This window comes from Selaginella moellendorffii, unplaced genomic scaffold (genome assembly GCF_000143415.4).
Source record: "Selaginella moellendorffii unplaced genomic scaffold, v1.0 SELMOscaffold_21, whole genome shotgun sequence".
Lineage (NCBI taxonomy): Eukaryota > Viridiplantae > Streptophyta > Lycopodiopsida > Selaginellales > Selaginellaceae > Selaginella > Selaginella moellendorffii.
This window is the reverse complement of record NW_003314282.1, coordinates 1,432,850-1,447,320: the sequence shown is the minus strand read 5'-3', so window position 1 is coordinate 1,447,320 and position 14,471 is coordinate 1,432,850. Positions and strand designations below refer to the sequence as shown.

Here is a 14,471-nt window from a genome sequence, read left to right as displayed (position 1 = left end):
GTTACGCTGGTTAGTTGTGGTGGAGGAGCGAGCACAGGTTTCTTTAGCTAGACGCAGGTGTAGAGAACAGGAGAGGCTCCTGGGATGTGGAAGCTGATTCTTGTGGGATGTGGGATCTGTGGAGCTTACTTTGCCGGAAGAGTGGGAGTTTGGAAGCTCAAGGAGCAGGTTGCAAAGAACGCAGCTGGGGCTGAATCGTCACCCATGACAGTCATTGCAAAAGGTGTTTTGTGCGTGCAGGATCACATCGGACCTTGGTCGGCCGCGGATGTTGTACTTGGTCTTGCGGCCATGGCAAAGGTAAGCTCTCTTTCTTTCGTATTGTTTACATTCTTGGAAGGAAGCTTATGGTTTGTGACAACTTGTAGATCACCGAAAACGATCCCATGGAAATTCCTGGTCATCCAAGTGACTTAGCGAGCGACCCCGAGTTCATGGTAAGAGCACAACACTGGAGAGCAATGGCTGAAGCCGTCTACGTCGCAGACCCGGCCTCGTTCTCGCTCTTCTCGCATCTGCCCGAGTCTTCCATAGTCACAGCCGTGTGGAATCCCGAGCAGGAGTCCATGCGGCCTGCGTTTGCTCTCTCAGTGGATCACTCGTATGGAGCACTGGTTCTCTCGGTACGTGGGACTTCTCATGTGATTGACATCCTTGTCAGTGCAGGAGCCATGCCAGCTCCGTTCGAGTCCGGGCATGCACACGGCGGATTTGCTCGTGCGACAGACGCACTCCTGGAAGAAGTGAGGCCGCACATCCGGCAAGTTTTACAGGAGGACAGCTGCCTGGAGAAGCTGGTTATAGTCGGGCACAGCATGGGAGCAGCAGTGGGGATCATGTGTGGACTGAAGTTGCGAGACGAGCACCGCAACCTCGAGTGCTGGGGCTTCTCGGTGCCGGCCAGCGTCAGCTTGGAGCTGGCCAAGGAGTGCGCCAGCTTCGCCACCTCCTTCGTCTGCTTGCACGACGTCGTCCCCCGATTCTCCGTGGCTTCCATTGAGGACCTCCGCAAGCGAGTGTGCAACTTCGACTGGAAGAGGGCCGACGAGATCGCCAAGCACGACGAGGACTGGGAGAAGATCTCCAGGGCGGTGGACGCAATGCAGATGTTCCAGAGAGCCCAGGACAACGTGGACGATTTCGGGAGCAGGGTGTGCAGCGAGCTGAGCGGAGGTGGACCAAGCGAGCAAAAACAGGGAAGTTCTTGCGAGGAGGGAAAGTGCGAGGGGGAGAGCTCCATCGAGAAGAAGGGGCCCGTGGTTCTGTATCCGCCAGGGAGGCTGCTGGTTCTAAGCAGCAGTCCGCCGGGGTGTGGAGTAACTCCCGGCCAGCGATCCGGCGTCGCCGAGCAGAGAAACTATGGAGCGTTTCCCACGTTCGAGCAGGCCAAGAATGTGGAGTGGACGATGCACGAGGCGTCGCCGGATGAGTTCTCGCAGATGATTCTCTCGCCGTGGGCTGTCTCGGATCATGTGCTGGGAAACGTTTGCGAGGGGATCAATTTCTTCGTGAAGAAGAGTAGAAAGAAGTAAGAGCGCGAATCTCAGAGCATATCCCAGGAATATTAAGTTTTTAGGGTTTATAGAAGTTTGTAAGAATATGCTGAGGTTTATTCTCTTCCCTGGAATATTAAATAGCATATTCTAAGAATATTTAACTCTCTTAGCTATTTAAGCTTATCCTCAGGTTTATTCTCTTAAGAAAATAAAAATCTTGAAGGCCAACGGGTATAGCTCACACCTTATAAACACGGAGGTCACTCCCTGGTTTTAATATTAGTTGCTTCGTTTTCTTTCCCTCGCTGACAATCTCATCTCGTTCATGGCAATACAGGTCCTTGCGATTCCCCCAGGTGAGCAAGAAAGAAAAATCGTCTTTTAATCTCTCCAGATTCGGCTTCGTTTTCCACAGATGAGCTCGCAGATCTCATCCCTGAGTCTTGAGTTTTCCGAACCTCACCCTCAGAGAGCCCGTCCTGAAGAGCTCTTCATCGATGAAGAGCTTTGCAAGATGTTTCAGGATTTCCTGATGTCGTCTCCACCGCAGTCTCGGTCAAGTTCGGGGGCGACGCATGTCCAAGCTGCCACCGCAAGCTCGGAAGATCTACTGATGGAGTTTCTGGTCTGTTTCCTTGGAAAGGCTTCTGGGACCGAAGACCGGTGTTCATGGCAGCCAAGATTTTTCTTATGTATCTCTGTGTTTTTTTTTTTTTTTTTTCTTTCTAGGTGCACAAGGAGGAGTCGATACGTCTTGTAAATGAATGAGGAACTGCGAGCCGTTGCAGAGGAGCCAAGCGTCACTCCAGAGATCGCCACTACGATCAGGATACTGCTCGAAGGCAAGAACGAAGACAAAGTTCCCGGGATCCAGAAGTTATCGTCCTTGAGAACTGTAAGTGGTCACCTTCGAGTTTACTGGCTTCTAGGTATGCGTGCGCTCTGGAAGAGATGTTCATCTTCCGGGAGAGAACACAGGAGAGCCTCCAGACGCTTACTCTTCTCACGGATTCCTTCAATCAGGTTTGGATTTCCTCGAGTGTAGCTGATGGTTTTCTCCCAGTTGATGCAGGGCGTTTTCTCCAGGCAGCAGATTCTCGTTCTTGGCCTGTTTCGAAGGGAAGTTCTTACATTGAGCTACGAGGTCGTGAAGTAAACACGCATGGCTTCCAGTTCAGATAACAGCCCAGATGGGATGGGGTGTAAGAGAAACACATCAAAGCACAATCTTCGCAATGGGGAGCTGTCTGGAATCCCGAAAGCTGCAGCAGACGCCATGCGTACTTGGATCTACGACCATTTTGACAATCCGTAAGTTTTTTTTTGTTTCTCTTCTAGAATCAATCAGGAATTTAACTTGCAGGAGACCGAGCAAGAGCCAGAGACAAGAATTCTCGAGGCAATGGAATATAACAATGAGTCAGGTTGACAATTGGTTTGCCAACGCGAGAGTGCCATTGGTATATGTGATTCGAGCTTTTGAAGCTGGAATCTGAGTTTTTTTCTTCTTCCTCATCTTGTAGGCCCACGAGCTATATAGACTTGCACTTGGCGAGGCTGAATCTAACACAGTTCTTTAGAATGAGTTATTAGAAATCTTGTTTTCTTTGCAGCAGGTTCACAAAATAAAATAAAATGTGAGGCCAGATTGCTATTTACCGGCGAACGAATCGATTTACACGTCCGCTTTGTAATCCATCTTGAGCACAAGATGATCAAGCATGCAATGAAAACACGGAGACATTTATGTTATTCTGAATCCAATAAAGGTGGTAAAAGGTTAAAAGCAAATATTTGGAAGTTTAGGGTTCTTATTCAGAATGTTAGTAGGCCAATGACTAATATAACACACTGCTCTTGTGCTAGTGGTGCAAGCTCTTTTACCATTGAAGAAGTTTTGGAGCAACTCCTGGATTTTTGGATAACCAAACAGCCAATAAAAACCATATTATGGATCCCAGCCACTTTTCCATGGGCTCCATGTGCAGAAGGTGGTATTGAAGCCAAATACCATCAAACAGTGAGTCAATCTCAAGGGTGGGTTGGGTAGTTGATAAGAGCATCCTTTTTGGACTCAAGTGCTCTGGGATTGCTGCTGATGCATTTCTTCCTTTGAACTCTTGGATGAAATGGTACGCAATCATATTATGGTACAACACCGCAATATATCCACATTCTTCTTGTCCTCATTATTATTGGACTCATAAGATGCATATGATGGAGTTGATTTCTCTTCTAAATGAGGAGCTGTGAGATGTTATGGGGCTGCCAAGTGTTGCTCTAGAGATCGTCGCTACAATCATGATGCTGCTCCAACCAAGGCAAGAACAATGACAAAGTTCCCATGATCCAGATATTATCATCTTTGAGGACTCAACTCCAAATTTACTGGCTTAGAGAAGATTTAAGCTCGTTAATGCAGAGGTATGTGTGCACTCTGGAAGATCTATATTCATCCACCGGGAGAGACCTCACTAGAGTCCAGCTTACTCCTCTCCGGCATTCTTTCAGTCAGGTTTAGATTTCCCCTGAGTGTAGCTCTGATGGTTTTTGTGCCAGTTGATGCTGGGGGTTTTCACCAAGCAGCAAATTTTCATTCTTGGCCTCTTTCAAAGGCAAGTTTTCATATTGAGCTACGAGGACTTTAACTTGAAGCAAGTGTCAGGAAGAAGAATTCTCAGAGGCAATGGAATATATTATAACAGGGAGACTGGGTTGACGATTGGTTTACGAACACCTTGCTATAGTTTCAAGCTGGAATCTGAGGGTAATTTTTTTTCATTTACAGGCTCTCGAGCTCAACAAACTTGCACGTCGCGAAGCTGATTCTAACACATGCATGGATTCAGAGGACAAGTGAACCTTTTGGATGAGTGATTAGAAATCTATATAGATGTCGATATGACCAAAAATTTATGTAAAAAGTAAGGTGGAAGTGGGCACTGGCCGAGGTCATTTCCCTGGTTTGTTCTCATTGCTTCATTTTCTTTCCTAGGTGTAGGTCTCGACTCAATGCAGCTCTTTCAGATCGATCTTCTTCCAGGTGAGCAAGAAAGAAAAAAAATTCTTTTCATCTCCAGACTGCACTACATAATTGGGTTTCTTTCCACATATGAGGTCATGGATCTCCTCGCCAAGTTTTCCAAACCTCCCCCTCATAATGAAGATGAAAAGATTTGCCAGATGTTTCTCCTCGTGTCTCCGCAATCTCGATTGAGTTACGCCACTGTAGGAAGTCCCCTTGCAAATGCCAAGGATCTGGAGCTCCTGAAAAGGGAGAGGTCTGTTTCCTTGGAACTGATTCTTGAAGAACTGGAAAAAGCACAATGAAAGCTCCAACCATGCAAAAGAGACACTGGTAAGAAGGTTGATGTAAGATCTTCTTCATGTTTACTATGTTTTATCTATGGAGTTGATTCGTATTCTAGATGAAAAGCTACGAGCTGTTGTGGGGGAGCCAAGCGTCATAGTCCTTGAGGACTGTAAGTGGTCACCTTCAAATTTTTCTGGCTTGATTCAGTCGGGTTTGGATTACCTCAAGTATAGATTTGATGGTTTTTTGTGCCGGTTGAGGCAGGATGTTTTCACCCAGTAGATTCTCATTTTTGGCCTCTTTCAAAAGGGAAGTTTTTGCATTGAGCTACGAGGTCCTGAACAAGAACATGATTGTGTCTTGATAAGCCACATTGATCTTCCAGATGCCTACAAGCACAGGATGGGGCATAAGAAGAGAAACACGACCCCAAAGCACACTCTATGCAATGGGGAGCTATCTGGAACAAGAGGGTGTCTCTCGAAAGCTGCAGCAGATGCCATGCATACTTGGATCCTCGACCATTTGGGCAATCCGTAAGTTTTCTTCTTTATTTTCAGATTTTCATTAATCAAGAATTTAGCTGCTTGCAGGATGCTGACCAGGAGCCAGAAAGGTAAATTCTTAACGCAACATGGAACATAATAAGGAGACAGGTTGACTATTGGTACTTGAATGCAAGAGCACAAGTATCCGCTAGCTTTTCACACTCTTGAGGTTTTTTTTAATTTGCAAGCTCACAAGCTGAATAGAGTTTCGCTTGAGGAGCTAACAAAGTTGCACCTGGCGATGCTGATTCCAACATGAGTTAGAGAACAAGTGCGTTGTCAAAGCCACACATAAATCTCAGTATGTTTGGATCATCACAGTGCAAATAAACACCAGTCTATATTAGCATTACTGGATGGTTTGGACAAGCTGGTGTTTAGGCCCACCAGCACATGAACGAACTTTGGTTTGATGTGGCTGTTTATTACATAGGAGCACTTGGGACAGTGTTTTTGGAACCGGAAAGCCAAACAAACTTCTTTTGAGGGAACTTCTATTATGGCTACACTCATGCCATATGTTATCACCTTATCTTCTACAAGGAGATGATGATGGAAGTTGTAGAAAAATTAGCCATGAGGCCTCTCTCGCTCACTGCCACTAGCACACTCAAAGAAGATGGAGTTTCTCATGCTCCCACCTCATTTCAATCACAGCATGCCTGATTCCTGGCTAAACTCAAGCCCATCAGACTCTTTTGATTATGAGTTTACATCAAGAAAGCGAACCAGGTATAACACTCGAGGCAGTTTTGCTCCAATCTCAGATCCAGGATAGAACAGAACAGCTACACCACCTTCTGGCCTCTCCTCTGTGAACCAGCCAGCACACCAAAATCATGGCCATGGCAGAGGAAGTAACATGTCTAATTGTGGTCGCTATGGTTTTTATTCTACTTCCTTAGCATGCTAACACCATATATATAAGTGCGTTGAGAGAGGCTGAGCAGAGCATTTTTCATGATATTACATTCTAGTGTTGTGCTTACATAACTACATTTTCGGTCTCATGCATCTACACAAAGACATATAGAAGACTACTTCCAACTGGCCACACAAAACGAAGTGCCCGAAGTCTCTATGTCGGAAAGTACATGCGATCTTGATGATTGTGAGGAACTAGTAGATGAAATGGATGGATCACAAGGGCACTTAACAATCAAACATGGCCATATCAATGTTATGCGAGAAGTTACACATATAGAAATGTTTATGCATTCGACGTACTTTGATTAATTCCATTGTTTTTTAACAGTGTTCGGGCCTGAAATAGAATCGCTTTATGATAATTTATTCCACTGCCCAACTAAATTGGTTTCAGAAATGACTATATTTGCTCATTTAAAATTCACAACCCTAATGCAGCCACTGTAAAAGGCATTTAGATATTAAAAATTAGTAAATAACATTTCAATCTCAACACAATAAAACCTATATTGATGAAAGTAATTGGCTTTTAGAATGCTTATATCTCATTAGCCTGGATAAAGCAGAAAATAATACTGTATTTATCAGTAAGAACTTCATTCATAGAGAAGTTTTACATCAATTAGAAGGGCCAAAATTCTCTCCTTTTTTAGGAGATTTTGAGGTTTTATGATCCACTTTAAGTGACAAAATCATAGCACTACTCCCACAACAAGATTATATTGAAAGAATACATCTCATGTAAAGCACATAAAATGTTTCGATGCCTAACAAATGTAGTGGCATGTATGTATATAGATCTAGTCAACCTAATAACTGCCATCCTCAGTATATTCTTAAGTGAAATGCTATTACCTTCAATTTGGAACATGACTATCCAAACCAATTTTTTTTGGTTAATTAATTCCATAATTGAATTTTCCCTCATCTCCCAAGTGACCACTCCAAGAAAGTGGTTTTATTAGTGTCATAAAGACCTTGCTTATACTAATATGGTGGCCAACTCAAAAACGCGATCTATGCGATGGAAAATGGAAATGCAAGCTAGACATGAAATTATATTAAGATGGATGCTTGCATGAATTCTTGGCTAGTAAAAAATAGATATATTCAATTAGTGTGGAAGCAAAAAGCTCGTATACCTATCTATGGTATAACCTATTTATTTTCTTTAAAAATATCCTCACTTAAAATTGACATACTAAAGCAATTTGCACATGCCTCAAAATATATGGACGACCTGCTCATTATCAATAGACCTTAGCACGAGTTGATTTTAGGATTATAAACAGGGTCGGAAAATATAAAATAAGTTTTAAAAGAAGAAATAATAACAACATATGTCTAATAGAAAATACACCCTGAAAAAAGTATGATAAACAAGATAAGCTTCCTTTTAACATAAAAAAATACCTTCATTTAGCATTGAATTCCTATATGTTCACAAGTTGCCCTCATGCCATATACTTCATTTAGAGTAAAGATCGCAATCAACTCAATTAATCAGATAATAGAGGTTTTTGCCAAGAATGGCTTTCAGCAGCATTGACTTCAACATTACATACTTAAAGCACTTAGCAAGGACTAACTTTCTATACAATAGTACATTTTTCATAGAGCAAAAGGAGAAAACACTATATCTCAGATATATGGTGGGTGGTAGCACCCACCACAGTGGGTGCTACCACATGCAACCACTATAGTGGTTGTTGAGAAAGTGGAGGGTATCTTCCCAGCGAATTACACTAGGCACCATCACAATATAGAATCAGAATGAATATTCTAATATAAACTTAATTCTTTAGGGCAACCTTGAAAAACATGAATCAAGTTGTTTGGGATGGCAAATCCAGCTCATTCATTCATGCTGTATCAGGTACTTCGATGCTCTTACTCCCACACTGCTCACTGTTCGTGAATTATCTAAGCTTTTTGCAAGTAAATGATCTGTGAAAAGCTTAAACTTCAGGAACTGGAGGTAAGCAAATCGAAGATCATACAAGAAAGCAAAGCTTTCTTGGTATGAACAGGAAGGACAATGTCCAGGCCTTTCCAAGTCACATGATGGCAGTACATATTCAGACGATGTTTTGTTGATATTTTGGATGATTCTTCTTGGGTGTTAGCCCCGCCGCAGTATGGAGTGCAACCTTGCAATCCAAAAATTCACATATTTCCTGGCTCTTGGAGTCATCTCGGCTTTAAAATCTTTGTTTTGTGTGCGTGCAGGAAACAAAAGTTTATTATATCTCATCAGTTTCATGAGCCTTGAAACTTCGGCCAAGGGACAAGACAAGACATCAAAGGCTCTCATTCGATCGCACAAGACAGTTCGATAGAACAAGAAAGAAAGCAAGAAACTCAAAGATGAGTATGAGATCGTTTCTTCTAGCTTTTCTCGTTGAATTCTATCAGCTGAATTTGGCGCCGTTTCAGCTTATTCCATCCCGTGCTGGGATCTTCTGAAACATCTGATTTGCGCGGTCGAAATGGCCGCAGTTGAGACACCCCTGGATCATCACATTTAATCAATCCAATCAAACCTTGCTCAACGTGACGGGATTCCACTGCGGCATTTTTTAAAACAGCGTAGAACAGCAGTGCCTTGTCATAATGCCCGGTTTGGGTAAGTGCTGCAAGCGTGATGTTGAGTAAATGTTGGGGTTCTCGATCTGCTGGAACGCAGCTGCTACCTCGCATAAGCTCCCGAGCCGCGCATACATTTGGATGATGAGAATTGCGAGAGATGTGCTCCAGCTCGAGCTGCTCCGATTGATCTGGGCGTGCAAGTCGCCGATTCATGAAATGTATAGTGAAAAACTAAATTTAAAAATATTCTTTTTAATTTACTTGAGGGTGCTCAACGACCTTTAACATAAGTATAAATCAATAATACTTTAAATCCACTACCCTTGGATTCAGCTTGATTGGTGCTTGTAATGCTGAACTTGTAATGCTAAACTTGTAATGCTGGTCTTGTAATGCTGGTAGTGTCCAAATACAACACGTAACAAGTTTCAGATAGTGAAGACTGACTACAAAGTCAAGGTGGTCTTGCCAAAAGCTGGACAAATTGCAGTAATATGGTGAGACGCTGCATTACGTTTGTCACCGGAACTAGTTGGATTTTTCAAGCAACAAAATTCTCACAGCCATACAGTGCATATCGAATATCGCAATATTATTTAAAGTCCATGTATAATCAACACGTTTTTCCAGTTCTAGCAAGTCAAATAAACTTTGACACTCTATTACCTTTTCTCTCTCCCAGTGAAGATCATCGCTTTAATGGCTCTGCAGCGAACGAACTTTCCACAAAAAAAAGCTTCTAGGGTCTCTGCTCACATAGAACAGAAAGTATACTCACTGCTTTAAATCAAAAGGAGGTTTAACATTCAAGTTCAAAGTTCATTGTGGACCTTGAAGTTGTCATTCAACATTTGGGGTGGTTACAGCGAATAAACTGAAAATGAAAACGAAAACTACCAATGCTGCAAACACTTGCACAGCAAATTATTGTCAATCCTTTTATTTGGAAGATGTCCAAAGCCTAGCTTCAGTTCTCCACAGCGTTGGGATTTCCAGAGTCCCTGCAATTCGCACAATAATTCAGTGTGGCCTCGCAATTGCCCCCATCGAATGCATGGCTTCCGCAGAGTCGACAAGGCTGGTTGTCGTACACATGGAGAAACTGCTGCTTGAGAACTGCCCCACTCACGGATGGATAGTTGCCATCGCACCTGAAAATTGCGGTGCAATGGCCAGAAACACGAGAAGTGAAGCCATTGTAGATTGTTCCGTCGGTGTAGCGAGAGATTGCTCGCCGGCAATCGGCCTGGTTGACGCGAGATCCACAGAATCCAGAGCCATTGCAGTTGTCGTTCTTGGCGCAGCTGGAGGAGCCAAGAAAGATCACAAGAAGAATAGCAAGAAGAGAAAAGAGCTTGAGAGAAGACTCCATTCGACTATGTTAGAAAGAATGCTGTAATGAGGAGCTGAAGTATGAAGAATGATTTTGCCAATGGAATGGTCTGGTTTATATAGGGGTAATTTGAAGACTGCGTCATACAGAGTTTACACGATCTCCTAATTTTTAAAGTATTTTCTAATGCAAGAATTTGTTTACAATTAGAACATGCTATTTGAATAGACTCGCACCAGCATGGCACATTCGATTGTCCCCCCATTCCTGTATCAGGTACTTCGATTTTCTTACTTCCACAGTGTTCGCTGTCCGTGAATTCGGAGTACACAATAAGCTGTCTACAGGCTCTTGAATTCCACCGATTTAAGGCTGAGCCATCCTTTGCATTTAACAAGTTCTTCCCCGGTTCTTCCCCGGGTGCCAAACGTGACCGCAGTATGGAGTGCTCGAAGAAAAACCTTGCAACCCCAAAAGCAATTTTAAGTACTTCCCATCGCTTGGAATCTACAATCCCGCTTAAATCTTGTTAAATCTCATCAGAATTTTACCAAGCAACAAGACAAGGCAAGCTTCATCGATCGCTCGCATAAACAGTCCGATAAGAAAAAGAAAGAAATCAAGAAACTCAAATAAGATTGTTTCTTCTAGCCTTTCCCGTTGTAATCTATCAGCTGAATTCGTGCCATGCGCCACCAGGTGGAGTTTTGGTGACAAGGACACAAAGAGCTATACGTGCTTCATTTCAGGCTGGAAGAACGCTCGAACTTGTCGTGTGTGTTCCTAGGAATACGTTTGTGAGTGTTTAGTAGAGCGTTTAGGGAGGATACCGGTAACGCTCGACAGTGTGTTTGGCCGAGACTAACCAATCGTCAAATCTCTCTCCTTTCTCTCTGTGTTTTCGTTTGCGCACAATTTTTTGCTAAAAAAATGTTATAACAAATATGGATTCAGCTTCATTGGTGCGCCTGTATGGAGCATGTCAAACTTGTAATGCTGGTAGTTTCCAAGTACAACACGTAACAAGTTTCAGTTAGTGAAGACTGACTACCAAGTCAAGGTGGTCTTGCCAAAAAGCTGGGCAAATTGCAGCAGTTAAATTATAATATGGTGAGACGCTGCATTACGTTTCTCACCGGAACTAGTTGGACAATTCAAGCAACCAAATTCTCACAGCCATGCAGTGCATATCAAATATCGCAATCGACACTCTGTGCCAGCAGCCGCGGTAATACAGAGGATGCAAGCGTTATCTGGAATGATCGGGCGTAGGTGGCTCCAAGTCCATGCATACAACACTTTTTTCAAGTTCTAGCGAGTCAATTAAACTTTGACTTCTGTTTTACTTGACTCCCAGTGAAGATCATCGCTTTAATGGCTGTGCAGCGACGGTCTCCGCTCACAAAACAGAAAGTATACTCACTGCTTCAAATCAAAAGAAGTTTATCAATCAAGTTCAAAGCTCATTGTGGAGCTTGAAGTTGTCATTCAGCATTTGGGGGGTTACAGCGAATAAAAAGCAAACACTAACAACACTGCAAACACTTGCACAGCAAATTATTGTCAATCCTTTTATTTGAAACATGTCCAAAGCCTAGCTTCAGTTCTCCACAGCGTTGGGATTTCCAGAGTCCCTGCAATTCGCACAATAATTCAGTGTGGCCTCGCAATTGCCCCCGTCGAATGCATGGCTTCCGCAGAGTCGGCAAGGCTGGTTGTCATACACATGGAGAAACTGCTGCTTGAGAACTGCCCCACTCACGGATGGATAGTTGCCATCGCACCTGAAAATTGCGGTGCATTGGCCAGAAACACGAGAAGTGAAGCCATTGTAGATTGTTCCGTCGGTGTAGCGAGAGATTGCTCGCCGGCAATCGGCCTGGTTGACGCGAGATCCACAGAATCCAGAGCCATTGCAGTTGTCGTTCTTGGCGCAGCTGGAGGAGCCAAGAAAGATCACAAGAAGAATAGCAAGAAGAGAAAAGAGCTTGAGAGAAGACTCCATTCGACTATGTTAGAAAGAATGCTGTAATGAGGAGCTGAAGTATGAAGAATGATTTTGCCAATGGAATGGTCTGGTTTATATAGGGGTAATTTGAAGACTGCGTCATACAGTGTTTACACGATCTCTTGTTTTTTAAAGTATTTTCTAATGCAAGAACTTGTTTACAACTAGAACATGCTATTTGAATAGACTCGCACCAGCAATGGGCTAGAGATCGTCACAGCTAGCACATTCGATTGTCCCCCCATTCCTGTATCAGGTACTTCGATTTTCTTACTTCCACACTGTTCGCTGTCCGTGAATTTTCGGAGTACACAATAAGCTGTCTACAGGCTCTTGAATTCCACCGATTTAAGGCTGAGCCATCCTTTGCATTTAACAAGTTACGGGATTCATCTACAGATGATAATTTTGTTGTTTTCCTCGGCTGGTTCTTCTCCGGGTGCCAAAACGTGACTGCAGTACTATGGAGTGCTCGAAGAAAAACCTTGCAACCCCAAAAGCAATTTTAAGTACTTCGCATCGCTTGGAATCTACAATCCCGCTAAAATCTTGTTAAATCTCATCAGAATTTTACCAAGCAACAAGACAAGGCAAGCTTCATCGATTGCTCGCATAAACAGTTAGATAAGAAAAAGAAAGAAATCAAGAAACTCAAATAAGACTGTTTCTTCTAGCCTTTCCCGTTGTAATCTATCAGCTGAATTCGTGCCATGCGCCACCAGGTGGAGTTTTGGCAACAAGAACACAAAGAGCTATACATGCTTCATTTCAGGCTGGAAGAATGCTTAAACTTGCCGTGTGGTTGACTAACTTAAGGCATAGTCTAACTCTTGTTTGTGTGCTTATCCTTGTTTAGTGGTTTGAGTTCCACCTTAGACACATAATATATTGCATGTGGCATGTAACATGTGGTATATGAAAAATTTAAGTTCCACTTTGTGATAAATCACCATAGAATAAAGGGTGAAAATATTCCTAGGAATACATTTGTGCACGCCAATTTTCTAGTGTTTTAGTAGAGCATTTAGGGAGGATGCCTGTAATCTCTCTCCTTTTTCTCTGTGTTTTCGTTTACACACAATCTTTTGCTCAAAAAATGTGTGTTTCCAAGAAACCGGGATTACGAAGCATTCAAGATAACCGGTAAAAGGTTAAAAGTAAAGAATATAAAAGGTGGTAGCCCTAGAACGCGTGGGAAAATTTTCTCTATCGCATCAGTTATTGGCCAAGACCAAAAAGCCCAAGGACACGTACAAGAGGAACACCGGATAGATGGCCAGCGCCTTCCGGCTACCCGGCACAGCGGAGCTCATGAAAGGATACACCGCCCAGGAGCTCCACGCCACCGTGACGAGCACCACCACGCTTCTAAACAGCTTGTTGTCTCGGACCATGCAAATCGCCGCTCCAACAGCCAGCGGGAAGAGGCAGTAGCCCAGCACGCTCAAGCTCTGGAAGAAGATGATGCTGCCACCCTGCAAATCCATCGCGGGATCCATCACTCGGTCACTGGAGCTCGAAAACAATGGAGAGAACTTACCAGCAAGACTACGTTCACTGTGAGAACCACCGCTCCGGCGGAGAGAACCGCGAAGACGGTCGCGAAAACTTTGGCCTGGAACACGAGAGAAAAGATCATGAGCACCAAGCCTTTGGATCGAGAGGAAAGAAGCAGCGAAAATCTTACCCGATCCGCGGAGGCCGAGTAGGAGAGAACGGTTGCGAGGAAAATGATGAAGAAGAATGGCCCCCAGAGATCCCAATCCTTCAGCGCCTTGCCAGCGTCCTTGCGGTATGGATTTGGAAACACCACATTCTTGAGGTTCTCAAACACCTGGTTGATATCGCGCTTGAGCGTCTCCCACACTGGCTCCGTGAGAGTGTCATAGCCGGGGCCGCCCCCAAATCCCGTCATCATCGCTGGAGAGGTCTCGGAGGAAGAGGAGGCATTGAGATTGGCCGCTGGATATGACGGAGGAGGCGGCGGAGGAGGAGGAGGAGGAGGAGCTCCTTTGGATTTCGCTGCCGATGCCACTGGCGTGACTGGAATTGTGGCGCGCGGCGGGCTCGGCGGCCTCCTGGAGCTGGAATCTACCGGCGCCGCGGGCTGGACACTTATCTGGAAGAGATTCTCGATCTCGTCGATGTCGGACTGCGACGACGCGTGGAGCGGGATCTTCTCGATGTCGGCCATGATCCAGCTCCCGCAGATCTAGATCGATCGATTGGTATCGCGCGCGCTAGGGCTTAAGAATCC

At 44.1% G+C, this 14,471-nt stretch overlaps 2 protein-coding genes across 2 annotated transcripts; one reads left to right on the top strand and one right to left on the bottom strand.

Annotated features, from left to right (window-relative positions):
- The first annotated feature begins 16 nt into the window (after positions 1-16).
- LOC9638219 (sn1-specific diacylglycerol lipase beta) lies at positions 17-1,650 on the top strand. The gene is made up of 2 exons (XM_002973372.2): positions 17-300; positions 369-1,650. The coding sequence occupies exons 1-2, from the start codon at positions 85-87 to the stop codon at positions 1,530-1,532; spliced, it is 1,380 nt and encodes a 459-aa protein (XP_002973418.1). The 5' UTR covers positions 17-84; the 3' UTR covers positions 1,533-1,650.
- An 11,752-nt stretch (positions 1,651-13,402) lies between these two features.
- On the bottom strand, positions 13,403-14,470 carry LOC9638215 (protein YIPF6 homolog). The gene is made up of 3 exons (XM_002973169.2): positions 13,902-14,470; positions 13,755-13,829; positions 13,403-13,689 (listed from the first exon to the last, which is right to left on the bottom strand). The coding sequence occupies exons 1-3, from the start codon at positions 14,406-14,408 to the stop codon at positions 13,429-13,431; spliced, it is 843 nt and encodes a 280-aa protein (XP_002973215.1). The 5' UTR covers positions 14,409-14,470; the 3' UTR covers positions 13,403-13,428.
- Position 14,471: the final 1 nt, after the last annotated feature.

Excerpts from the sequence above, each read along its gene's own strand:
- LOC9638219 (XM_002973372.2), top strand. The coding sequence starts at position 85 with ATGTGGAAGCTGATTCTTGTGGGATGTGGGATCTGTGGAGCTTACTTT. Across the intron at positions 301-368 it reads GTCTTGCGGCCATGGCAAAG|ATCACCGAAAACGATCCCAT; the intron begins GTAAGCTCTCTT and ends GACAACTTGTAG.
- LOC9638215 (XM_002973169.2), bottom strand. The coding sequence starts at position 14,408 with ATGGCCGACATCGAGAAGATCCCGCTCCACGCGTCGTCGCAGTCCGAC. Across the intron at positions 13,830-13,901 it reads ACTCGGCCTCCGCGGATCGG|GCCAAAGTTTTCGCGACCGT; the intron begins GTAAGATTTTCG and ends CTCGTGTTCCAG. Across the intron at positions 13,690-13,754 it reads CAGTGAACGTAGTCTTGCTG|GGTGGCAGCATCATCTTCTT; the intron begins GTAAGTTCTCTC and ends ATGGATTTGCAG.